At 37.4% G+C, this 25618-nt stretch overlaps 5 protein-coding genes across 9 annotated transcripts in view; 3 read left to right on the plus strand and 2 right to left on the minus strand.

Moving 5' to 3' along the window:
- The first annotated feature begins 2511 nt into the window (after positions 1-2511).
- On the plus strand, positions 2512-5548 carry LOC128888488 (protein CREG1). The gene is made up of 5 exons (XM_054145380.1): positions 2512-2947; positions 4386-4540; positions 4808-4927; positions 4992-5073; positions 5162-5548. The coding sequence occupies exons 1-5, from the start codon at positions 2656-2658 to the stop codon at positions 5383-5385; spliced, it is 873 nt and encodes a 290-aa protein (XP_054001355.1). The 5' UTR covers positions 2512-2655; the 3' UTR covers positions 5386-5548.
- LOC128888484 (conserved oligomeric Golgi complex subunit 3) lies at positions 5387-8732 on the minus strand. The gene is made up of 2 exons (XM_054145371.1): positions 6133-8732; positions 5387-6054 (listed from the first exon to the last, which is right to left on the minus strand). Exon 1 carries the CDS (start codon positions 8537-8539, stop codon positions 6143-6145), a length of 2397 nt encoding a protein of 798 aa, XP_054001346.1. The 5' UTR covers positions 8540-8732; the 3' UTR covers positions 5387-6054; positions 6133-6142.
- Positions 8733-9015: 283 nt separating this feature from the next.
- LOC128888489 (60S ribosomal protein L36) lies at positions 9016-10110 on the plus strand. Its single transcript, XM_054145381.1, has 4 exons — positions 9016-9153; positions 9337-9463; positions 9754-9888; positions 9959-10110. Exons 2-4 carry the CDS (start codon positions 9338-9340, stop codon positions 10043-10045), a joined length of 348 nt encoding a protein of 115 aa, XP_054001356.1. The 5' UTR covers positions 9016-9153; position 9337; the 3' UTR covers positions 10046-10110.
- Positions 10111-10385: 275 nt separating this feature from the next.
- LOC128888485 (CDK5RAP1-like protein) lies at positions 10386-13311 on the plus strand. The gene is made up of 6 exons (XM_054145372.1): positions 10386-10952; positions 11103-11541; positions 11796-12116; positions 12278-12599; positions 12711-12860; positions 13000-13311. The coding sequence occupies exons 1-6, from the start codon at positions 10616-10618 to the stop codon at positions 13225-13227; spliced, it is 1797 nt and encodes a 598-aa protein (XP_054001347.1). The 5' UTR covers positions 10386-10615; the 3' UTR covers positions 13228-13311.
- A 955-nt stretch (positions 13312-14266) lies between these two features.
- Positions 14267-25618, minus strand: part of LOC128888482 (ankyrin repeat domain-containing protein 6) — a 156730-nt gene continuing 145378 nt past the window's right edge. For all 5 annotated transcript variants that reach the window (XM_054145369.1, XM_054145366.1, XM_054145367.1 and 2 more), the window contains 6 exons: positions 19178-19387; positions 18765-18863; positions 16965-18143; positions 15739-16012; positions 15161-15400; positions 14267-14669 (listed from right to left, as the gene is read on the minus strand). In XM_054145369.1, the coding sequence (XP_054001344.1) occupies positions 14506-14669; positions 15161-15400; positions 15739-16012; positions 16965-18143; positions 18765-18863; positions 19178-19387 (2166 nt within the window). In that variant the 3' untranslated portion in view covers positions 14267-14505. The remainder of the gene's footprint in view (positions 14670-15160; positions 15401-15738; positions 16013-16964; positions 18144-18764; positions 18864-19177; positions 19388-25618) is intronic.

Consider the following 25618-nt stretch of genomic DNA (forward strand, 5'->3'; position numbering starts at 1 on the left):
ACACACAATATATATATATATATCCATCTATATCTATATTTTTTTCTTTCTCGATGTATATATATATATATATATATATAATGATATGTATATGTATATTTATTGCTAGAGGTAGCGAATTCTTTCAGAGAGATTATTATGTTTTGTTGTAAATTGATGAATTGTTTTTTGACGAGTACACGTGTAAATACAATTTATGTGCTGTAAGATCCACCTGTTGAATAATTCTATTCATAATTTTTCGGAAATTTCTACGAAGTTTATTTTCGTTGAAAGAACATTGTAAGGCAGTGACTTAAGCACTAAAATATATGCATAACATCTCCATCTTGATAAAAACGAAACCTTGTAATTCTTACAGTAAACCCTCGACAGTTCATTGAAATTATATCCCGAATCGAATTTATTTCTCGCTACATTCGTACAATATTCTTTTGATGAATCGTGACTGGCTATAATTATTAATACATATGTTTGCTACAACTTTCCCCTATGCAATTTGGTCGATATAATTTACCGTTTCATTCAAATAATTATTGTGAAAATATTGTTGAAATTCAAAATTGTGTTCCTATCAAATCGTTACTATCAGATGATCGGCAAATTTCATTTGAATTGCTGTGTTTTATCTTTATTTTGGTAATTTCGATTAATTCAGTCGCTTGGAACGATATCAAAAATGTTTAATAATAGAAATCAAAGTACTTCAAATTGGATGAAAATCGGCTTCTGCCAAGTAGCGATGTTCCGTACATAAATACGTGAATAACAAAAAAAAAAAGTATCGCGCGCAAGAAATACTCTATATAAGAAAAGTACTTATTCGAGTTACGTAATTCAAAAACTAGACGAAAGCGGTGCATACGGAAATTTGCCTTACAAAATTGTTCTTCAAAAATATATAAAGAGATAAGTTCAGGTGTAAGGATCATAAGACTGATAATAAATTTGCTTGTTCTATTCTATTGTTCGAGTAAACTTGACTTGAATTCAATTTCATAGAAGTATCTGTAGACATTCGCAGTTCACTACTCTTTATTTGAAAATTCATAATGTAATTTAAAAATAAAAAAAAAAAAACAATACACCTGAACCTTTGTAAAAGTTATAAAGTTTTATTCATTATCTTATTTCTAGTACTTTCTTGCTTTTTGTTCCCAAAATATCAAAAGTTATAATCCATATAATCCTTGGGATTTTATAATCCATAAAACAAAATTTTCTTTTAAACGATAGAATAATAACATTTCCCTCAATATTATTGTCCAGAAAATCAAATAAATATATAATGCCTATTGATACAAAGTTGTTATTGCCTAAAAGTGTAACTAAGAGTGTTTTCGAAATTTAAATCATTGCTTCATTGATCTGTATACTAATAATTAGGCAAACTGTTTTGTATATCAAAATGTTTTGTTTTAATACCATAAAAATTTTGTGATTTGAAACGAAACTAATCTGAATAATTTATGAAGTATTGTTCAGCACTATCATACAAGACTAACAATAACCACTTAATACTAATTTGTGTTACAATACTTTAATGACTGCATGTTTCGCATGCATATTTCAGATATGGCTTAAGGAAAGTACCCACTAAATTACATATATATTCATAAGAAAATACTATATGCATATCCTGAAAGATTTCCTCAATGAAACTTATAGTAATTGTTGATAATGATTTCTAATCAGGCATATTATATAACAGAAGATTAGTCACAGCAAACCTATAAACTCAATCTGAATCTTTGTTATCTTCAGCCTTCATAAATTGTTTTTATAAATTCTCTGAATTACTTCTCAATAGTTTGTTCTTTTACGAATGTTGATGCCAATTCTGTCTCAAGTATTTCAAGATATAACATATGTTCTCTACATCAATCTGGATTAGGTTAGGAATTCTTGAATAAGAAAATTTAGTAACTAATCTTCATTTTCAATGAAAATTTGATAATTTTTAAATTCAATGCGTGAAATTACGGAGAAAAACAATTAAATACTTCACCAGTCCAATTTTAAAGAAGAGCATGACAATTATTTTTTGACAAGAAACATATTGGCTAAATATTCTCAACATTCATTAAAGCTTTGTAATATTACTACCATTTAAAATTCGTTTTCATCTAATCTAATCATCATCCTTTAATTCAATTCCACTGTAATCATAGTACGTTTGACATTTCACAAATAGGTTATGTCTCCCGACGATCTAAACACACTCTTTACTAACATACTTCCCAATGCTTTCCTTTGGTCCCCAAAATTCTATAACATCACTTACTGTTTCTCCTTTCGTACATGAATAATTTAAAATTCTGTTCTACCACGGTGCCAATAAAACGCTTGACATTTCGCAAGTATCAGGTTATGTTTTCCAAAGCAACCAATTCTCTTTGTGTACTTCATGCTCGAGTTCGATGTTCGATATATTGACCTCGAGTTAAGCAAGCTCAATCGTCATTGGCGCCCGTTGTTACTCATTCGCGTATACGTTTTCGCTGATACGCGGCTATATAAAAGACGGCCAAACAAAATTCAAAAGTAAACCACAAGTGAACGCGACACGATAGTACACGCGACGAGACACATTTCTCGTATCGTGTAAAAAGCATTTACCTTCGGAGTGGAACGATCGTGGACACGAACCCAACCATGATTTGGCGATTTGCGATCCTCGTCGCTCTTTCGATCTTGACAGTCGAGGCGAAAAAGTACTCGCAAAAATGGGAGGAACAAGAACAATGGCAAGAGTTCGAGGAGTTTCTGAAGTGGAAAAAAATGCGAGAACTTCGCGAATATCAACCGCAGGAAATGAAATACGAGAAACAACGCTATGAAATTCGCGACATGGAGAAAATTTCCGAAAGGGACCAACAACCTCCCGTCGTTCCACCACCCGTCGATCGGGCTGCTCTAATGGCAAGATTCATTGTCAACCAGGCTGGTAAGAAAAATACAATCGCTTAAATGGTAAACGCTGCTTATAATTGAAACTATGGTTGATACTTTATTTCTGGTTATTGTACGCTCGAACAGTTTGGACTGTTTATAGTCACAGTTGGAATGACATTGGAATGTTCTTATACGGAGAATAATAAAATTTGTTTAGGATGAGCTAATGAAAAGAGCGTGTATGAATTGTGTGACCGCAGATACATATAACACAAATAAACGTTTCCACTGATGCTTACAATTGTGTATGCATGTGTATATACTTGATACACTTTACACTCGTATGAAATTAATATTAGGTTCGTGTGCACAACTTTGGCGCAACTCCAAAATTTTCAATTTAAAGCGCAATGTGCGTCATTGTATTTGATGGTTTCTGTCGTTTTTTTCTTCAATTTAGTTAGCATGTATACCATTATCGCAGTCAAAACACCGGAATCAGGTCTAATGGTTGATTACCATCTAATCATGCACGTTATTCTAATACAATCCAATGTGAATTATGGTTATCATCGCGAAATAAAATGAAAATTTAATCATTCGACATCTAATTCTAAAGATGACCTGAATTAGCTTGATAGATTAGAGAAAAAATTAATCTCTCGTTACGAAATTATCGGTTAATTCTAATAATAGTAACAATTGATGTAATGATCTTTTGAACGTTTAAATAATCCAAGACTCTGAAAATGTATTCAGTTTAACGTTAATTATATGTATTTACAATTATACAGGGTGTCCCAAAACTCGAGGAGGAGCCGGAAATGGGGGGTAGCTGAGACGATTCTGAACAACAATTTCCTTTGCAAAAATGTCGGATGGGGCTTTGTTAAGGAGATATTAAGCGAAAACCCCGACCAATCAGAGCGCGCGTAGACCGTTGGAGCGGCCGCGGTAGCGAAGGCTACGCGCTAGGCAGCCGCGCCCAATGTCCTTCGATGCACGTCGAGTCACTTGTTCGCGTGCAAGCGCGGCCACCAGCGCGTAGCCTACGCTACCGCGGCCGCTCCAACGGTCTACGCGCGCTCTGATTGGTCGGGGTTTTCGCTTAATATCTCCTTAACGAAGCCCCATCCGACATTTTTGCAAAGGAAATTGTTGTTCAGAATCGTCTCAGCTACACCCCATTTCCGGCTCCTCCTCGAGTTTTGGGACACCCTGTATTTCTAGATTTTTCTTTGGATTTCTAAGTAATCTATTTGAATACTTTTAACATTAGAGGATGCGAATTTCTCTTATAAGTCATTTATTTATCGACTTTCATTTTTGAATTTCTGCATTTTCACAAAAGTTACGAATGTATTTGTCCCATAAAATAAATTTATAATTCTCTTTTTAATATTATATTTAACAATACTTTTATATTTCGATACTTTTCCTCGCACGACCATTCGTATTCTAAACTGCTACCGATGTTTTTCTATAATCAGACTGGGTGTCCGTGGCGACCATAAGCACGCGGAAGGATATTGAGTCGTATCCAACAGTAAATTTAATTTCCTACAGTGATGGACTCTTAGGAAATGGATCAGGTGTTCCGTATCTTTATCTTACTCCTTTGGATTACACAGCTCAAGATCTCGCTGTGAGTACTACCATACTCGTATATTTATTCAATAATGCATTCCTAAGTATTCGATGTTTAATTTTACCTTTCTCTGATAAGATAGCGAGCAGTTTTACGGACCGAACGACTTATTGTCTCGATCGATATCATCAAAACTTACGTATCTTAAAAATAATTAGAGTGCGAATAATGAAATTATTCTCTGATACAATAATATACTTGATTCTATCTTTACGTGCAGTTTTGAAAATCACGTACATTCGATAACAATTTTTCTAATCGTAGAGAGATAATCGCGTCACGTTGTTGATGACATTGGCTCAAGGAGAATATTGCAAATCGAAACAATGGGACCCAATGGACCCTCGCTGTGCCAGAGTACTTTTATCCGGGAAAATGAAACCGGTTAGTAGATAAAAATGATTCACGTTCATGAAGATATGAAATTATCAATTATGTATTTTTCTAGCTGAAGAACGAGAGTGCGGAACTTGACTTAGCCAAAAAAGTTTTCTTCGATCGTCATCCGAAATTAGCTAATATGCCACCAGGTAAAATTTCGTCTGTTACTTAATGTCAATCGATAAGAAAAACCACTATTATCAATTTTAACAAATGATGTATTTTGTATTGTTACAGATCACCATTTCTATTTCGCCAAATTGAAAATATCGACGATCGCGGTGCTAGATACTTTCGGTGGACCGAAGTATGTCACTGTTAGAGATTACTTGCATCCACCGGTTGATAACGTTACTGCAGAATTCATTCGACTATTCCCCGTGGAATTCGACGAGAACGATTCTCGGCAAAAATATGCACCAGTCTCTAATATGTTGAATCCCGTAGTCCGCACTGTATAAAATGTGATGAAATCGTTTATCGAAAAACTCTCGAAAGTACAACCCGAAATAATTAAGCGTGTTTACGATTTTATACGTTTTTGAATTGTCTGTAAAATCGAAAATTTGTACTACTACACATGTTAATTAAACGATGATTTAATTAATAAACTTATAAATTAAATTACACTGATTAAACCACTCAATTTTTACCTCTGACTAAGGGATCTAAATAGTTAACTATAATATTATCAATTTTAATGTGTATCTACAATTAATTACGTTACGTAATTCTGAAATCTGCAAAACAATCGCCAGTGTTCCAAATATATAGCTATTTGTTTTAAACATTACGTTTATAGCAATTTTTTGCAAAAATCTATCTTAAACTTTAGATATGATTTCAGAAAGCATTACGAAGTTTGTTGTATTTAATGAAATTTAATATTTTAGATATGTACAGTTCCATAATACAAAAATTGCACGTTTTTAAAATACATTAGAAAGGATTAAAATATTGTTGAATTTCAAGAATACGATACAGCGTAAATTACAGTAGTTTATGTAATTTCGGTAAAGCATTCGAACTATTTTGTATGATATTTGCATCGTTTATGTACATTCTATATATTTTACATAAAAATGTGAAACCTTTATTATATATTAATATTTATTGTAAAAGCAAATACTCTGTTAAAAAAATTTATAATTTGATTACAAGTTAAAAATAACATTAATGTACAGTACCTAGTTACAAAAATCTGATACCTCATTTTGGCTATGTTTTCTTTGCAGAGGTCTGTGCATTTTTCCCATGAATCAGACTGGATGAACTCAATATAACAGAAATTTGTTCTGGTAATGGACAAGCAATTAACAGCAGTTCCTCTGCATTGTAATATTTGTTTAATATCTGATATAATTGTGTAAACGCTGCACACACGTTATTTTTTACTGGTCTAAATAAAATAAACTCTGTTTCTTTATTGGATAGATACAATTGCATCAGCTGTTGGACCTCAGGGCATTTAAATTTTATTATCCGTAAAACTTCGCTAATTACTGCTGCAACATCTTGTGGACTCCCAAGAACATGTGTTTGGGGTTTATCTGGAGTGTTGGTATTTACATGTAACTTTTCTTTTTCCAGTAATTTCAAAACTGGATGAACCAACAAAAATGTTGCATGCTGTATAAGACGTTGGCAAGTATATTTCAACTTGTTGTCCACTTGCTTCCTTGAATCTATTAACTGTTCTTTCATTTGTGGTGCACCTTCTAATAAAAATTCTAACAAAGCGTTATTTGACAGAGTAAAAATTCGTGAACTTTTTTCTAATAAACCAAATGCTGCTGTCTTAACTTTAGAAAAGTCTAAACTGTATTCTTTTATAGTGAAGTCCACTTGAAAAGGTGCAATCTGCTCACGCAAAATTAACAAATGTTTTATCTGGAAAAGTTCTGCATCTAAAGATGTTGCCCTCTTTTCAATTTCTTGCTTTGCATTCTCTATACTTTGGACGCAAAGAGATATTGCTTCTTGACTCAAGGACTGAAAGACAGATTTGTCTACACATCTATACAATCTTGACAAACAAACTAATGTTCTACGGACAGTAGGATACCACATTCCATGAAGGTCTGCTGGTGAGTTGCCCATATGTGTTTTTTGATAAATAGAATCCATTATAATATGATTTCGGGAAATCATCGGCTCAGAAATATTATCATCCATAGATGATATGGATAGTTTCTTCATATTTGTTTGACGAGTCTCTTCTCGTATCGATTCTGCTATGTCTTCCATCATTTTTAATTTCTCTGGGTATGCTAAATCACCTGGAGATGGATTATAATTTAAAACATCTGACTGCAAATAAAGATGCGCACGAAACACGAGCCTCTCCTGTACATCGTGCAATAATTGCAAACAAATGTTTCCAAACCCTTCCAAGGGTTCAAAATTATTTTGAACATGCTCATCCAGCATTTCAATTCTCAAAATACAACAAATCTCAGCTAATGTTTCTAAATGATTAATATGAATAATGAATGGTCTGAGTGTATCATACAAAGAAGTACACAGACTTTCAAGATATGCTGTTAATCCACTGGATGGCTTGGAGAAAAATTCATAAAATAATTTATATTCATCCATTGATGCATGTAATAATAATGCACATGAATTTCGTACCAAACTACAATGATCACCATTATATTTCTCTTTTACAGATGTTAGAGATTTCTGTACACTGCTGCCTAATACCAATCCTCTTTGACTCCAATAATATTGATGGCACTCTGACAATAAACTATCATATTCTTGTCGTTTGTAAGATTTTATTTCTATTTGTTCTATAACTGGTCTAACTTTTGACAAAATAGTTTGAAATCTTCCATAAAAGAGTGCCAAAGCTGCATCTGCATTATCTTGGGAATTATCATTATCTCTTAAATTTAAAATACTTTCTGTAGTTTTACTAAATAAATTAAACACATAATTTTGTATCATAGATATTGCCTTAGACTGACAATGTTTATATTTAATTAAGTACGTATTGCTTTCCTTAAATGAAGGATTGCTCTGCACAAAATCTATATTTGTATCAATTTTATCCAATATATTAAAGAACATTTCACTGTTCACTGATAGTGTGGGTGCCTCTAATTTCTCCATTGTCAAATCAATATCTTTGAAATACTTTATGTATTCGGTAATGTTCTCTATAGTAGAATTTAATTTTCGTTGATCAGAGTCAAGCTGTTCACTAGCATTGTAGAGAGATGTAGTTTTATCAGAAACTTCTGAATATTGTTTGTACAGCATCGTGAAGTCCTCTAATGCTTCTTCTATTTGGAGACAAAGTTCATGACATTCCAGTCGTCTAGCCTCAAGTTCATTGAGGTACATAATGTATTTTATATCTTTTCGGTCCATACACTTTTTTTCTAATGCAGCATAATGTTCTAACAGATCTTGGTACCGTTCAATTTGTACTGATTTCTCATTATCTTTTATATGAACGGTATCGTTTTGTTTATCAGTCGCAAGAATACTGTCGGAAAATAATTCCTCTTCTAAGCTTAATAAACAATCTTTTTGACGATCGGTCAGCGGTGCAAGTGGATCTTCTGACAGATCCCACTTGGTTAAGTTATTCGGAATGTTTACCATTATGAATATGGTTTCTTGTCAGTAGAAATAAATGTTACGACATGAATACTTTTGAGAAAAGTAGTAGAATCGTGGATATTACAAACATACCGCTTCGTAATATAAGGTAAAAAATTCACTTCAAAAACTGACACCGCAGCAGTTACGAATCATAACCATGAAGTTGAAACAGATTCTTTACTACGATACAGTATGTCCTCCGACAAACATGAAATTGGACACACTAGGGAGATTCCGTTGTAAATTACATGGTTTTATTTACAAAATTTCTTTCTTGCTGAATGAGTGTAAATATCTTTTTGTTTAAAAACTTTTTACATAGAATAAAAATAATATTACGACAAGTTTTTTCAAACAGTAATTTTCATAGAATTCATGACTGACCCAAAGGTTTATGGAATACTCGTTCTTTCCCATTTCTACATTAATTTGCTATATTTTAAATAAATTTATTATACTTTTCTTAATATTTGTTTGATTTTTAATTTTTGTCGCGTTCTTTGTAAATCAGATATGTGAGTTGTATAATAGCGCACGCGCATAAAACTCGATCGGAAAATTTCTGTTGGAAACGAGATCGTATTTCCTTCTATGAATGTGTTTGAATCGTGAAGGTTTGTGTCATATTGAATCGTCAAATATTCTTACAATCCTAGTTAAAACATAATATTTCTGTAGTTATGTATACTCGTATAAAACATTGCAATGTAAAACGCGTAATATTATCGTGCGGTATTTGTTTTACATTGTTGTGTTTAGTGACCTAACCTGTGAAAGTCACCGTGTTATTTTTGCAGAATGGCTCCAAGGTACGAATTAGCGGTAGGCCTTAATAAAGGCCACAAAACCACCAAAATCCGTGTGGCAAAAAATAAAAATGAGAAGAAGAAGACTGTGTGCGTTTTGCCAGCTAGATTGAAGGGGGTGAGTACTAATTGTTGTTAAACAGACTACAGTATTGGTACTTAGTCGTGTTCTACATCCAACATTTATATGTTTAAATGCATTAAATATCTATATCATAATAGGCTTGAGTTACAAATCTTACCTACTTGAAATATCTGAGACTTCATAAAGTTAAGACAAATATAAGTTACATGGTACATTATGATCGAAAACTTCTCAAAATTGGCAATTGATTATTATGTCTAATTAGAAATAATTAATAGTGTAACACCAGTTAATATTTACTACTTGTAATTTTATACTTTTAGAGGCAAACTAAACACAGTAAGTTTGTCAGAGACTTGATCCGTGAAGTAACTGGTCATGCACCATATGAAAAACGTGCTATGGAATTGTTGAAAGTTTCCAAGGATAAACGTGCTCTGAAATTCTTGAAGAGGAGGGTAAGCATGAAAACAAGTATTTTATTTTGATAGTAAAATTAAATATGTAACATCATAAATAATTTTATAGCTGGGCACGCACATTAGAGCTAAAAGGAAACGTGAAGAACTTGGAAACATCCTTGTACAAATGAGGAAAGCAGCTGCCCACCATTAAGTAACACATTAAATTTTTGTAATATAACATATTAATAAAGTATGTTCAAAAAAGGTGCTATTCATTATTTCTTTCAAAAATTATCATCACTACCAGACCCTCTCTAATATAAGTGCTAGAAAATCTAAACTATTAAGAACAAAAAGATTGAAAATAAATAGGATACTAAATGATCTAATATAAATAGAGAATTATATTATAGCAATATCTATCTTCAAATATTGTTTATGAATCATTGCTACTGAAGTAGACATTTTTATACAGATACACATAAGACATTAATTTTTATTGAAATGGGGAAAGTATGAATGTTATAAAAATTCAATAATATATTATTTGTATTTGATGCTTAGTACTTGATGACAATAAATTTCGTAATACATAACCTATTTATGAACATCTCTTCAATTTACGTAATTGAATCTAAGCGAAGAACAAGTATCACTTTAATTATTTATTGCTCGTGCAAAATAATATAAATGCATATTTGTGTCAATTTATCCTTCAATAATTTATAAATTATTGTTTAATGCATTACACGCGAATTGTACACCTGTATCAAGTGTAAGTATGAAGAGTATAACACATTCGTTAAAACAAATCAAACCACTTGAAACGTATCATAATTCGTCGAGGAAATGGTTAATTGAAAAATATTCCGTTAAATATAAGAATGTACTTCAATATAATTTACACCGTCGAAGATTACACGCAACTGCTATTCAATTTGAGGTTAATAAAGAGAACAGTCAAAAACCTATATCCGATCTGAAGCAATTCAGAGTTCTGCCAAAAAGTGGACCGTCATTAAAAGATTTTATAACAAGTAATTCTCCAGTTTCTAATGATCCTATTATCGCACCAAGTATTCCTTATGCGAAAGACATCGAAGCTCGTAACCAAAAAGGTAAACAACTACATATAAGTATCTATAATTGTGTAATTATATCAGATAAAAGAACATACAGATCAGTATTTAATAATTTTTATAATTGTGATACTCAAAATATTTCAAAATAAAAGTATTAACTCTTAATTTTATTAATTGTAATTTCAGTATATTTTGAAGTTTATGGATGTCAAATGAATGTTAATGACACAGAGATAATTTGGTCTATTCTCAAAACACATGGTTATAAGAAAACAGAAGACATAGAAAGTGCTAATATAATCCTACTCGTTACATGTTCTATCAGAGATAACGCAGAACAGAAAGTATGGAACAAACTAGAGGGTTTAAATGGCATGAGAAGAAAAAGGAGGCCTACCATGAAGATTGGTTTATTAGGATGTATGGCAGAACGTTTGAAAACGAAAATCCTAGAAAAAGGACGACTAGTCGATGTTATAGCTGGTCCAGACAGTTACAAGGATTTACCACGACTTCTGTCTCAACCGGATAATGAAACTGCTGTTAATGTTGTTTTATCATTTGATGAAACATATGCAGACATTACACCAGTAAGACTGAATCCAGACTCCCGTAGTGCATTTGTGTAATGTCATAATCTCTTTTATATCAATTATAATATTATATGTGAAGAGCTCTCAAGAAAAGAGAAGTTAGAAAGTTTTAAATGTAAACTAGTTTATTTGAAAGTGGAGGGTTCAAAGTCTTGAAAACCCCAAGAACTATTAAAGTTAAAAAATCCATTTTTTATCCATAAGAAATTCCATTCTTAGGAGCCAGTCACATACATTGTATTATAATATTATCATAATTAATAATTGTCTAAAATTATTTTTCTAGTTCAATAATGCGAGGTTGCGATAATATGTGCACATACTGCATCGTACCATTTACACGAGGAAGAGAAAGGTCGCGACCAATTAGCAGTATAATAAAAGAGATTCAATCCTTGTCAGATGATGGTGTAAAGGAGGTAACATTACTTGGGCAGAATGTAAATAGTTACAGGGACATGTCGCAATCAGAATTTTATATGGTTAATGATGTAGAAACTCATCTTGCCAGAGGTTTCAAAACTGTATATAAAACTAAAAAAGGAGGTCGCAGGTTTAGCGATTTATTAGATGAAGTTTCTCGTATTAATCCAGAAATGAGGATAAGGTGATGAATGTTCCATTATTGTACTTTATATCAGAAATGAGCAAGACTCTTATTTAGATAAAGATATACTTTATATTCATTCGAATAAAATTTGTCCTATCTTTTTTTTGAAGTAGTCTGATTTAGTCTAAGGGGCAATTTTAATCAAAAGTCATTTTTAGATTCACATCACCGCATCCTAAAGACTTTCCCGATGAAGTCTTGCAATTGATAGCTGAGAGGTCGAACATTTGTAAGCAAATACATTTACCTGCTCAAAGTGGCAATTCTGTTGTTTTGGAAAGAATGAGGAGGGGATATACGAGAGAAGTATATTTAGATTTGGTGCACCATATACGTGATATTCTTCCAAATATAAGTCTCTCCAGCGATTTTATTGCTGGATTCTGTGGTGAGACTGAAGAACAATTTCAAGATACACTATCGTTGATACGATTAGTGAAATATAACAAAGCATACTTATTTTCGTATAGCATGCGGGAGGTACTTTTTATTTACATACATTTCTTCAATTAACATTCGACGATACGTGTAGATTATATTATATTCTATGGACGAAGTATTTATCACTACAAAATGTTGAATTACTTTTAGAAAACTACCGCACATCGTCGCTATGAGGACAATGTAGAACCAATTGTAAAACAAAAACGACTCGAACGAATGATTTCAACATGTACGCCCACTTCGGAGGAATTAAATAAATTACAGATTGGACAGGTGCAACTTGTACTTGTAGAGGGGGTAAAACAATTTTATAATCTATAATAATAAAACTATATTATAACAATAATTGTACCACGTGGTACAATAATTAAACAAATTTGAGAGAAAACCAATTTTGTCGCTAATAAAGATTAAGCAATTTTGATTTTAATTTTAGGCCAGCAGGCGATCAGACGAGTATCTTCAAGGAAGGAACGATGGTAACACGCGAGTAATAATTCCGACTATGGATATACCTACTGATAAATATTCAAATATGAAACAACCCATAAAAAATGGTGATTATGTTGCTGTAGAAATTCAAAATGCTAATGCGAACACCTTAACAGGTGTACCTTTGTATCATTCATCGATAACAGAATTTGCATTGTCATCTGTACTATAAGTAAAACAGGACACTAGTGGCCAAAATCTTCATTTGTTATTTAATTGCACCTATCGCTGCATAATACATTTAGTTTTTGAACGAGACTAAATTGAGATATTCACTAGTATAGTGATACTATTGTTAACAAAAACAGGCATGTACATACTATGATACATGTATTGTTATTATATAATAAATAGATATAATTGAACCTAATTTCGTGGTACATGGCAATCTATACGTAGGTACATAACACATTTCCTACTCTAATGATGATGCGAATGATGATTTTTTCAAAAGGATATACATGTACATAATGATAAAACAAAGAATTTACTACGTAACTAAGGTTTCATACGAATCAACTTCTGTAACAGGTATTTTGCCATACGTCTTTCAAAAATAGATAGAATTTTCAACCAGTGAAAAGAATTTTTTCTATGTTCTATGTGTGAGCAAGCGCTGAGTGGGGTAGGATTTAAACAGCGTTCGGCGGAAGCCATTTCAATTTCAACTGCTTTTCCGTCACGCAGTACTGTAGCTATAGAAAACGGTGCATGATCCTAATTCTTTTATACTTCTAATATTCTTTGGAGCGACTAAGGGGACGTTCATTAATTACGAAGGGTCCTGAGGAAGAAAAGGGGTTTAATAAATCGCTAAATGACCTTACTTCGTGGGAGGAGGGAGGTGGAAAGCCATTTTTCCGTAATATTTTACCACGAATTGAAATTCGCCTAGTGATTAATTTGTTTCCTTACTTTAAGATTGTTTCAAATCTAATCTTTTATTATAATACGCATTTTCCAAATACTCAATAATTATTTTAAAAAAAGTAAAAATCTTTATTGAGAAAAATGGCGAAAATCGTCCGTAAGTAATTAATAAATGGCCCCGAAGGGCGCCAGTCTTATATTTATATTAGATACTTTCCTGACGCTGAAGACGGTGCGCATGGCGCGAGTTTGAATCATCCCTGGCATCAATTCTGCTTATACATACATATTTCGAAAACGAAGCCTAGGATTGCAAAATGGTAGATAACTTTTTGATTTCTATTGCTACAAGGAATTCACATCTTCCAGTTTATCATAGTTTATCATAATTTTATCAACGTTTCACCATAAACTATTTACGAAACCAGAATACTTCGATCTTTAAACAAAAATTATTTTGTACATAATTATTGCCTAATAGTATGAACAGTTCGATTTGTACACGATATTTATGTTATCGTATAAACACCTGAGTAGGTATCATGAAATTATGCGAAGTCGATGTCTTTGGAAGTATCTCTTAAACGAGACTCGCGGTTCCGATGTTAATGACAACATTGTCGGCACCGCGTTCGTAGACCGTGAGATCGTGGTTCCTGGGTTGCTCCAACAGTGCAGCCAGTTGTTCACCGCTGGGAAATGTGTTCGGTGTGGTCGGCAGAATCACGTCGCATTCCAGTTGACCTAGAAGGTGACAATGTATTTATGTAAAGATGCTAGAATCAAAATGAAATTAATTTTCAATTAAAAACGGGATAATTTGCATTTAATTATATCTGGCACGTTTGACTTAATTTAATGCGAATAGAGAGGACTTGGAGAACGTATGAAAATTATAGACATAGCGAAGCAGCGATAGTAAATAGAAAATACTAAAATATAAATATTATATTGAAAATACGTATGATATTAAGGCATAGAAGTCCACGAGTAGAGGTATAAACGTAAAGGAATGTAGAAGAAATAAGCTTTAAGATATCATTGTCATCGTTTATATCAACGTTATTCGCCATTTCCAAATAGTCTTAACAAAGTAAATATACACAGATTGAGATATAGGTACACACAGTGGTGTAAAAAGTATAGAAATATAGGAGACAGTTTGCAAAGTAGTTATCTATTTAACGGTAAGAGGAACGTATTATCGACATAAATAACAGATATAATACTTTTACCTGATAACGAAGGAGAAGCACCTTTACTGGAACCGTACATGCGGGTACTATATCCTGAATCATTGTGCGCATCATGCAAAGGCGGTGTCGGGCTATAAACTGCATTACGGGATCTATATGGCATTCTGGCTATGCTGTCGTAATGCACGTGCTCCGATATCACTCCTTTTCCAGAGATCCCACCGCTAAGTGCTTCCGGTTGTTCGTCGTCATCCCCCTCGCTGCTCTCGCTGTCGTTACCTATGTTTAACACCCGACGAGTTCAAGAAAAAATTTTCAAAATTTATTACAACGACGAATGGAATTTTTCAGCAACTCGACGAGGATATTTCCATGCACATTATTTGATACTTTATACCGTGTGATTTTTAGAAATTAAACTAAGGAAAACATATACCTTTAATCAACTCTCTTTACGAGCGATAAACTGATTATTCAGCATCAATGTGTGATATTCTTTAAACTCGTCGTAAATCCTCTTCAGGAAACTTATTCTAATGAGGATAAAATTTCTTTTTTGCAGATTTTTGCTTCGAACACAACAATGACACAACGAACAAGACTTTCTGGTAAAATACCTTCGCCATGCCAACCGTTTCCAACGCCTCCCTGGGGCTGGACCCTCTGATTTTGGGAACACTGACTGTGCTCGGGGCTGGTTGGTTCGCTGCTTCCTGAACGAGGACCTCGCCAACCGTTGTGCATGCCAGGTACTTGCTGAAATCTCTTGATCATCTCGTGAACGCTCCGTCGTCCCGACGATCTCCACTCGTTCAAGTTGTCGTCGCTCTTCCGCGTCGCGTTGCCCTCCTCTTGGCAGGAGTTCATGCCATGCTCCCGAGACGAGTGATCCTGTCAATTCATGATCGCAACTTTTCTGAATTTCGAACAAAATTATTACGCAGACAATTTTATCGCGATACGGAAATCTGAACGCTGCAGCAATAACACGGTTCTTTAAACATTTTTTTCAAAGTCGTTCTGTTTTTTTTTTGTTTTTTTTTTTTTGAGTGTTTTCTGAAAGATCGGGTAAGGGATAGCTGAGAAAAGTGTACAAACAGCTGGCAGTGCCTCACTTAATTCAACAATTCTACTATTTCTTACGTCAGTTGCCAAACAAATTTTTATTTATCGCAAACGTGAACGGTACTCGTAACAGTAATTCAGTAATGTCTGAAAAGCAATTTCCTAGTCTTTGAGTCTATATCGTTAAACAGAGCGAGAATTTTGAGAAGTTGAAGACGTCAGCGATTTAATCTCCCACTCAAACGCGATTACCAGCGCGCCGAACCGCAGGGTGTCATTAAGCCTGGAGCTTAATCAAACACTTCCGGGTGACACTATGGGAGAGATGTGCAAACTTATAATTTAGATAAAAATTCTGAATAAAGAATGAAAGTTAAACTTTTTTCTCATTATTCATTAATTAAATAGCAGAACTTGATAATTTTACTCTAAAACGAGTGAAATTGTACTTCACGTTCAACGAGTAATAATTGATGAAGCATTTCAATGTCCAGTATTTTATAAACAATTTCAAAGCTATCAAAGCGATGACTTAAACCTCCCACAATTCCACGTGGACTACAAGCTATCACAATTCCATCAAAATCAATACAAGACATATCGTTCAATATAGAAAAAGATCTATTCAGCATGAAATGACTCTAATATTTGTTCAAATGAATAAACATTACGAGTTAAACGCTACACGTCGTTTTTATTCAACTACTATTCAAATATTATTCTTCCCAGAGTCTGTTCTATTATACCTAACAAAAAATACCACGAATTTCACACTTACGCGCTGCTGATGGACCTGCTGCCTGGACCCGATCGATGGCGAGGATGCAGCCCCGAGAGGCGAGCTGCGATCCTGCTTGATCACCCCGTCGAACGTCTCGTTCAGCCTGGCTGGAACGTCGAGCACCCTCAGCGTTGACCTCGAGACACCGGAACCCGACGGGAGATCCCTCATGGATTTGCTGAGCCTCGGTATGGCTGGTATATCGAGATCGTCCAGGCTGCCACGATGTATGGGCGTCTCGCCTGGGATCTCGAAGCTCCTGTCGTGCGGTCTGTCGTCCAGTAAATCCTCGAGCGACCTGGCACGGGCCGGTGGGAACGACTGATCGTTGGCGAACGACGCTTTGGCCGGTCGCTCGCTGTGTCTGCCTCTGCCACCGCGTGCTAAACGTTGCTGCAGGTGGGTGTGCCTCTCGTCGCACCTGGACCTCTCCGCCGCCACGCATCTGGTCAGCTCGGAGATCTGTCCCCTGGTCCTCCTCTCGAGATTGGCCACCTTCAGGTCCAGCCTCTCGTGGGCCTGATCTATGTGCGCTTTCAGCTCAGCTTTGTCCCTCTCGAGCTTGGCCTCCATGTGCCTGAAGAACGGCGCGCAATAGCAGGTGTAGCCCACTCCCACCGGTCCCTTTCTGATGTTCCCTGCCAGGTCTAGGTAGTACTGTTCGCCACGGCCCAACGGATCCGGTGGTAGGGAATCCAAACGGGGCTGGGGGAACGCTTCCGGATCGGGGTAGTAGTGGCACCCGTACGGCGACCACTGTCTACCCATCACGGCCTTCTCGAAGTGGACCTTGTTCTGCTTGCCGGACGATTTGTGCTTCTTTTTCTCCTTCTTCGTGCAACTGTCCCTACTGCCGCTGGTACCACTACCAGTCTTCTCTCGCTTCTTCTCGCTCTTGTTGCTCTTCCCATCGACCTTGTCCGCGGCGATGGCGTTGGCTGAGGCCGAGCCAGACGCTACGCCGTCCTCCTCGCGGCTCTTGCTTCGCGTTCTGCTCTTGCTTCGCGCTTTACTGATTATCTCGAGTATCTCCGTCAGGTTCTTGCGCCTGGCTATGTCCTTCGCGGTCTCTCCTTGTTTGTTACGTAGGCTACGGTCGCAGCCAGCCTCCAGCAGGATCCTCGTCAGCTTTCGACGGCCCATCGCCGCGGCGATGTGCAACGCCGTGTCGCCGTTCTGCGTTTAGAGACGTTCGTTAAACAGGATCTTCGCGTTTCGGTTGGGGATTTGTGGTTTCGTACGCGCAAATTGCCAGACCATTTGTGGTCGTAGTTGGACGAACGGTGAGTGGCATTGGACGTAAGTTCTGACTTACTTTTTGTTGCGTATGTGGGAGGACGTTGAGGATAGGGTTATGCACTTCTTTGAGTACACTTTGGGTACTTGACAGTGTAAAGGTGGATAGTAGAACTTGGTCAATTTTGAGGTAGCTCAGGTATCTACATTATCGATCAGGCATTGTTTGTTGGGTCTCGAGGAATTATCAACTCGCAGTTATTTATTCGGAAATATAACGATGACTTCAAATGGTAGTAACTTGAAAATAGATTAGTGAAATATTAAAATTCGAGCAGTATTTTATAGATAAAAGTCTATATCTATATTTCATGGACTAAAAGATATAGTATAATTAATAAATAACTACGAGCATGGAAGGTATCAGCCAAACTAGGCTGTATCAGATTCGAAGGTTCTATTCGTAAAGTGCAACAGCATTTCAGTTCGCGAGCATAGTATTATCTTCAATTACGAGGGATTAGGAAGCTACTGTAGTCGCAAACAGTAGTTGCCACTTACTTTATTTTGGTCCGAGACTCGGCATAGCGCAGAAATTAGAATACGCGTGACACCAGCGTGCCCGTATCGTGCGGATGTGTGAAGAGGCGTGTCTCCATACTGCAAAAAGAAATTTCACACGTCCAAGACTTTCCGTTGACACACGTACAAAGTAAATGTCCCTTTATTGTCCGAACTATGGTTCTTTGCTGTGGTGGCTAAGGGCAGACATACGACCGGACGGTAAAAAAGCTTCGGTAATTGAGAATAGACATAGACAGAATGTCACGAAAAGAAAAACGCTGTATAATTATGTATCGACCTATTAATTTCCAAAAAAACTAATTTACGGTACGGTACGGTAGCCTCTTCCGTGCGATACAGTCCCCAGGCGCCGAGGTAAAAGCGCCAACACGCGGTGGCCTATTACTCACGTTGTTTTGAAGGTCAGGATTGCACCCCGCCAGGAGGAGTTCGCGGCAGCTTTGGTTGTGGCCGTTTTGGCAGGCGAGGTGAAGCGGCGCGAATCCAGCGAGATTCCTCGCGTGCAGAGGGGCACGTTGCGTCCCGAGGGCCTTCGCCAGGGCGGCCACGGTTCGGCTGTACCCTCGCCAGGATGCCTCGTGCAGCGCTGAATTTCCATGCTGAAACACGCACGTCGATTGATGGAACAACCTCGTCGAACCTGACTCGTCCCGATACCGATCGATCAAAGCTCGCCGGTCGAGCGAAATAGAACTGATCCGAGCAAATGAAAAACGACTAAAATGTACGTCACGCCGCAGCAACTTTCCAGCGAATCAGATACCAACGAAATCAGCCAAAACGACGCGGATCGTTAATCACGGATTCCTTTCGTTGCATATCGAGGCAGCCGTCGCTCGCTCGCCGGTATCGATTAATTGGTTTACTTTCCCGGGTGCAAGGCGTAATCGGTGCCAGCGACAAATTGCGTTCATGAAAGAGCCAGAGAGATAGTGGTTTGATGTCGTTGGTATCGTTAGTGCCATCGTTCTTTAAAGTGGGTGATATGTGAAGGCTTTCGATACTGATCAATTTTTAATAGGGAGTGAAAGTGCTCCTGGAAATGAGAAACTTGTTAGCGATCGTAATAAGTCTAAAATTAGTTGAAGATGTCGTCGTTTCGACTAGTTTGTCATTCTTTTTGTGTTACTCATACAATGGTTTTATCCCAATTTTTAAGGATTTTGGGTACGTCCTAATGCGTAAAATTCCAGTTTGATCGTAATCATTCCAACTATGTGGGATGAATTGCGGCAAGCATTCCGAAGAAAGAACAGTCAGATTATATCGTGTAGAAAGTATAGAACCTAGCATTCTCGCACCTACCGCCTACACCTTTCCTCCCACCATTACAATAATCCAAACACCTCAAATTCCAGCACATTACATTTTCTTCGATTCAAGTTACTTCCCCTAGAATCTATTCTCACTCGAACACGACACGTCCCATACGTTAAATCATCGTTTAACGTCGAATCATCGGACACATTTGCCAGCCTCGCTGCTTTCTTATGTCCCCGCGTTATCTCCGCAAGAATTATATTTGCCGCTCGGTAAACATGTCAATCGCGTGGCTAGAGAGCCTCGCGGAACACGTAAACGACTCGAAAGGGGAGCCCAGGTAATGGAGATGTGAACCTTTCGAACGTGGCCGGAGATCCAGCCAGCGAAGCTTATCGTGGGCGGTTCCCTTCAGGGCGGGTAACGTCGCGCACTACATCACAAAATGTCTATTCAATTTAGATCAGCCCCGTGCGTGAGCGCGTACGGGGCCGTTTCGTGCGCCACTCGTCGGGATAAACGTCCACGATATGCCATTTTGCGGATTCGTAGCCACGGAACGACGCGATTTGCGTTTCGCTCCGCGTCGTTCGCTTTTTTTGCACTCTATTCGATTTAAATGGAATACTGTTATTAGTCGAAGGCGTAATCGGATCATTGGCATTTGTGCCACGACGGGATTGAGCTTGTCAGACTCTCGAATTTGTTACGTAGTAGTTGGTCGAACGGGATTTTGTGATAAATGGATCTTCTGGAGTAAATCGTTGGTTTTGAATATTATGGTATAGCCATTTGCGCTCGTAGAGGCTTGCTTGTTTAGTTTTTTTAAGCGCGTAACTGTCGCTTCGGCTGTTGCACTTGATCCATACGTCACAATACGATTATTTCTATTCTTCCTGACATTACTTTCCCTCGCATAACTCCTTAATTTTGGCTTAGTTCGCCTTATCGCAACTCTGCACGTTACATTTACGTTGGTCTTGTTTTTTGTACACGTCTGTTGGGACCCACCATCTATTTAGAGTACCTCGGGGTTGCTAAGCCCCTATTGCAGCTGCATATTCGCACGCTACAGCCCCTGAGGACTCGTGGTCGAGAGGCGACAGTGGGCGTTTATGTTAGATTCCGTTACCTCCAACCGAAACATATGAAATTTTGCAAAATTTTAGTGTACCAATTGAAAGAAAAGCACACGTACCTACGTTGCTAATATAAATGGTCAAAATGGAGAATTTCATACATACGTACATCTAGAAAGATAACATACGAAGACACCAAGAGTGTACGAGAAGAGTTTGTACAGCTGCGAATAAAAATAAAAATTCAGAGTACAATTTCATCCACATTAAATATCATAAATTGCAATATTCTGTTTGGAATGTTAAAGCTAGAACACGAAACAATCTTTCACGACTATAGATTGATCCTGCACGTATGAAAAAGGAACAGGCACCGACACGCACATCATCTTAGGTACTCTCTCGAGTCTCGAGTCTCCCTTTACACGGGCAATTTGCCTCTGGTGTCCCGCGGCGAAACACCTAGCCCACGAGTGTATCGGTTTCGTGCAATGACGTCGATGGTATTACTGGCATGGTTTCCCAAGGGTTTCGTAGGTCGCCGAGAGCAAGAGGATTCCGCTCGTCAAGGATTAGTCTCACGATCGGTTCTCGACTCGACAAGCGTCTGACAAGAAGAGGCTCACAAGTGGAAACTTTCTTTAACAAGTCCTGCCTGAAGTTGCAGGTCTCCACGAGCTGCTTAACAAGTATCACCTATTTAGAGCTGTACGGCTACTTGCTTTCGAAATAAGTAAGGTTTGAGATGAAAAGTTTACGACTATATCGGGGATTATATCAGATGTATGCATAAAGTTGTAGGTTTAGATATTTGTACAACTACCACGTATGGTATGTTCTCACTACTACTTCTCGACTACCTTGATAACTGCTCGAATCTCGTCGCTAGAACTTTCCCACCAACGATCTCGTAAATGAAAAGAGTTACAAAACGTCGCTAAACGAGTAAACGTCACGTTTATCGATACTGCGCATGCTGTACATCTCCATTCCCTCGGTACCGTACGTATTATACATTTCAATTCCGCAGCGTCGTTACTTCCGTCATTCCAGCTTCCTCGTGCTCCTCAATGGCATTCAATCAGGGAAATTAATTTTCCTTTTCTGGCGTGCCTATTCGGTCGAAACAGTGCACACTCGGCCGATAATAATGGCTGAACGTTCGCACAATGGATTACGCATGATTTATGATATATTTATTCAGGCTGTTGAACCCCGGCGTTCCCTCTATTCATTGCGGCGCGCTCTTCTTGCTTTCACTGTTCTAGCCTTCGGTGACCCTGAACGGTGCGATCACGACGCCACGTCGATGTATGCCCGTGGACAACGACGACCAGGATGGGTCAACCATCTCGCGCAGGGGGTTTGGTACCGACCGCTTCAAGGGTCACGACGATGTTATCGCTCAAACGAGAGAAAGAACGTTACTGTTTGAAGCGCGTGGACGTGCATGGCCGGCGCTCGCGGTCTCCGGCATCGGAAGTTGCTCGAAACGACGATGCATCACCGTATTTTTACTCTGACTCGGACAATCATTGCTCAATAAGAGTGTCGGGGCTTTCACGGCTCGGATTCTCGGTGGTCGATACCGTCCAAGCCACCAGGATGTAAGCCGTGTTCTTCTGAAAGGACTCTTCCGGCATTCGACTTGGATTGCGGCTATGCATCGGGTCGTTAGGTTGGCCCGACATTTTTCTAATCAGTAGTACAGCCTCTCAGTAATTGGGTGGGAACTTGAACGAGTGGTTTCCTTGTTTCGATGTTTATTTACTCTATTCGATGGCTTTACTACGCAGAGAAAGTAATCGTATTAAATCGTATTTTCTCAAATTTCGTTTCCTTTCGCATTACAAAATTATGTCATTTGTAATGTACTTACATTTTGTGCGAAATGGAATTCTTAAACCCGTATAATCTAAGAACTTGAAAACTTGCATGTCGTTCCTGATAATACAACAGATATCGGCGTATTTTGTATTCTGTATCGGCAATCTTGTCAAAATCTCGTCGAGATCTCGTCGAGATCGATACGCATGTTTCGAGATTTTTCTCGATCAAGATCGAAATCGTAGAAGTCTTTATAACTATTTATAAATTACGCATGCGCGTCGAGGTGTCTAGATGCTCCAGTTTAGATCCAGTTTTAATAGAAAGTCTAATCTAAATCTAATTAAGCACTTCTACAGTTAAAACCATTCCATTCTCTTTCTTTTATTGGCAGTGAAAGTGTTTTCCGCCTCTAGTATGCAAACTAGCTCCAGCCTCGGTCGCGTCAGTCAGGGGCATTCTTTGCACGAACGAATTAAAAGTTTATTCACGAAATCGTCTTTGTCCGTGCCAACGTGGTTACGTTTCTCGATAATCATCGCAGACGGTACAGGAAATTCTTACAGGCATGCATTCCGACACGACCACGGTCCCAATGTTCGAGAAGACTCCGTGACAATACGTTACACGCACAAGGTTATTCTCCCACCTCGTTGCACAGATTTGTCGATACTCCGAAGCTTTATTTCGCCTCCTTTATATACTTTCTCTTCGGCGAATTTATCGCGACGACGCGGGTCCCACGAACGCCACTGCAGAAAAAGTAACTCGTATCACGCAATGTGGCACTTTGCGAATCCTTTTAGTGCGCTTATTGTTGTACTTCGACCACTCGCTTGTATTAATTACATTTGGCAACGCTTAATTTTCGAACGAGTCACTGTTTATGGTGTATTAGGCGCAGAAATTAATTCTTCCCTCGAAAGTAAGTTAACCATTTATTTGTAAAAAAGAAAAAGCAAACAAATTCTAATCTGTCTTCAGTCACCCATACCGAAAGAGCAGATATCTGTAAAAACAAAATGTCGAAGTGTGTTCTATTACCATGAAATTTTGTACTTTAATGTAACAGAATGGCGACTAAATATTTTCATTTCAAGTACAATCATAAATGATCGAACGTAGAGACATATAATTAATTTGAACTCGTAATAATTTTCAAGTACATTTGTAATCAATTAGAAGAACGACAATAGGAGAAGATCATTATTAAGTGTAAACTGCTTTGGCTTCCAAATTAGTATTCCTTTGGATCCCCCCCCAGAAATCGATGACATCAATCTCCATATATCGGTGACGAAAACTTTTAACGACTTTTGTTACTCAACCTCAGGCTACGTCCTACTTCTGTCTTTACGATCCACGCGTTTCCACAGTATAATCGACAAAAGAACATTTCATTAAGATTGCTTACTCAAACATTTAAAGCTTGCATCAAGATAACAAAAAATTCCATTGTACTAACTATCTTACCTCCGAGACAGTTCACGAAGTTTTTGTTGAAAGGCATCATGCCTTTATCTCGACTGGCGCAACTGGACTGGTCTAACGACATGTCTTCCATTTAACAACGACATTCGTAGCAGTCTTCGGAATTACTCCCTACAAACTTTATTTGGCCTTTTTACTTAACCTTCTACTGCATGAATCCTATAAGATCGTTTGATAAAGAAATTATTTCTTGGATATTCATATATTCGTGGATTAATTAACCCTTTGACTCGAAAGGTGACTCGGTTACTACTAGATCTGACGCAGTACATCGGCTAACAATAACGTTTGTTTAGGTTTAATTACTTTGGAACACGAAGTGAAAGCAGAAAAAGCAGCGATACTTCGTTGTTGGTCCTTTTTGCAAGTGCACGAAGGTGCGATATATCGTTCCTTGGCACTCGAAGGGTTAAACGTAGCATTCGTGGCAATAGAATGTTAAGAAAGCGTCTCGAGTTGCTAGTAGATACCAGAAAGAAAGGCCTCGAGTGCAAAGGGTTAACCCAGATATGGCTGACGTTTTAACAATATTAGCCAAAGATAGTTCGAGTATAGCATACTAATAATAAGTGAAACGAAAGAACTCAGGAATTTAATATAACAACTACAGGATCTCAAGTACAGCCCTTCTATATATAAAAGGAAGAGAAAAATAAATTTACAATTCTAAATCCTTCCAAGTCCTTCTGGGAGTCGTAACTAGGTTCACGAGCCAGCTAAGCAGTAAGTAGCTGAATTTACGTTGCTACCGGATGGGTACGTACGAAAACATCACGCATAAATCCTGCAACACCTCCGCAGCGAGCTTTACAGGGATTATTCCACTTCAGCTGCCTCGGTCTCAAGACAACCCATAAACTTTTTACGAAGGATAATGACGCCATTACTTCAGCTACAACAATTGAACCGGTTTGACAGAACGGCCCTCATTTAACGAAGAAGTTCTTGACAATCCTCCGATCCACTCGATCTGACCTTCCCCGACGGAGCGTTACAAGATTTCAGGAAGGTTAATTGTTGTTTTGGTCTCTAAAGGAAGAGTATTGCATGCAAGAAGGCTGGACACCGCTACGAGACTTTAATCCACAATCGTCATTGCATCGAATACCTCAATTCCAGGACAAATAAGGAAGTTTTTATCGGAGACATCGCACTTTTATTGTAGATAACTGA

The sequence above is a fragment of the Hylaeus anthracinus genome, unplaced genomic scaffold, assembly GCF_026225885.1.
Source record: "Hylaeus anthracinus isolate JK02 unplaced genomic scaffold, UHH_iyHylAnth1.0_haploid 11994, whole genome shotgun sequence".
NCBI classification, from domain to species: Eukaryota; Metazoa; Arthropoda; class Insecta; order Hymenoptera; family Colletidae; genus Hylaeus; species Hylaeus anthracinus.

Excerpts from the sequence above, each read along its gene's own strand:
- LOC128888488 (XM_054145380.1), top strand. The coding sequence starts at position 2,656 with ATGATTTGGCGATTTGCGATCCTCGTCGCTCTTTCGATCTTGACAGTC. Across the intron at positions 4,541-4,807 it reads ACACAGCTCAAGATCTCGCT|AGAGATAATCGCGTCACGTT; the intron begins GTGAGTACTACC and ends TTCTAATCGTAG. Across the intron at positions 5,074-5,161 it reads ATTAGCTAATATGCCACCAG|ATCACCATTTCTATTTCGCC; the intron begins GTAAAATTTCGT and ends GTATTGTTACAG.
- LOC128888484 (XM_054145371.1), bottom strand. The coding sequence starts at position 8,539 with ATGGTAAACATTCCGAATAACTTAACCAAGTGGGATCTGTCAGAAGAT.
- LOC128888489 (XM_054145381.1), top strand. The coding sequence starts at position 9,338 with ATGGCTCCAAGGTACGAATTAGCGGTAGGCCTTAATAAAGGCCACAAA. Across the intron at positions 9,464-9,753 it reads TGCCAGCTAGATTGAAGGGG|AGGCAAACTAAACACAGTAA; the intron begins GTGAGTACTAAT and ends TTATACTTTTAG. Across the intron at positions 9,889-9,958 it reads TGAAATTCTTGAAGAGGAGG|CTGGGCACGCACATTAGAGC; the intron begins GTAAGCATGAAA and ends ATAATTTTATAG.
- LOC128888485 (XM_054145372.1), top strand. The coding sequence starts at position 10,616 with ATGAAGAGTATAACACATTCGTTAAAACAAATCAAACCACTTGAAACG. Across the intron at positions 10,953-11,102 it reads CGAAGCTCGTAACCAAAAAG|TATATTTTGAAGTTTATGGA; the intron begins GTAAACAACTAC and ends TTGTAATTTCAG. Across the intron at positions 12,861-12,999 it reads AACTTGTACTTGTAGAGGGG|GCCAGCAGGCGATCAGACGA; the intron begins GTAAAACAATTT and ends TTTTAATTTTAG.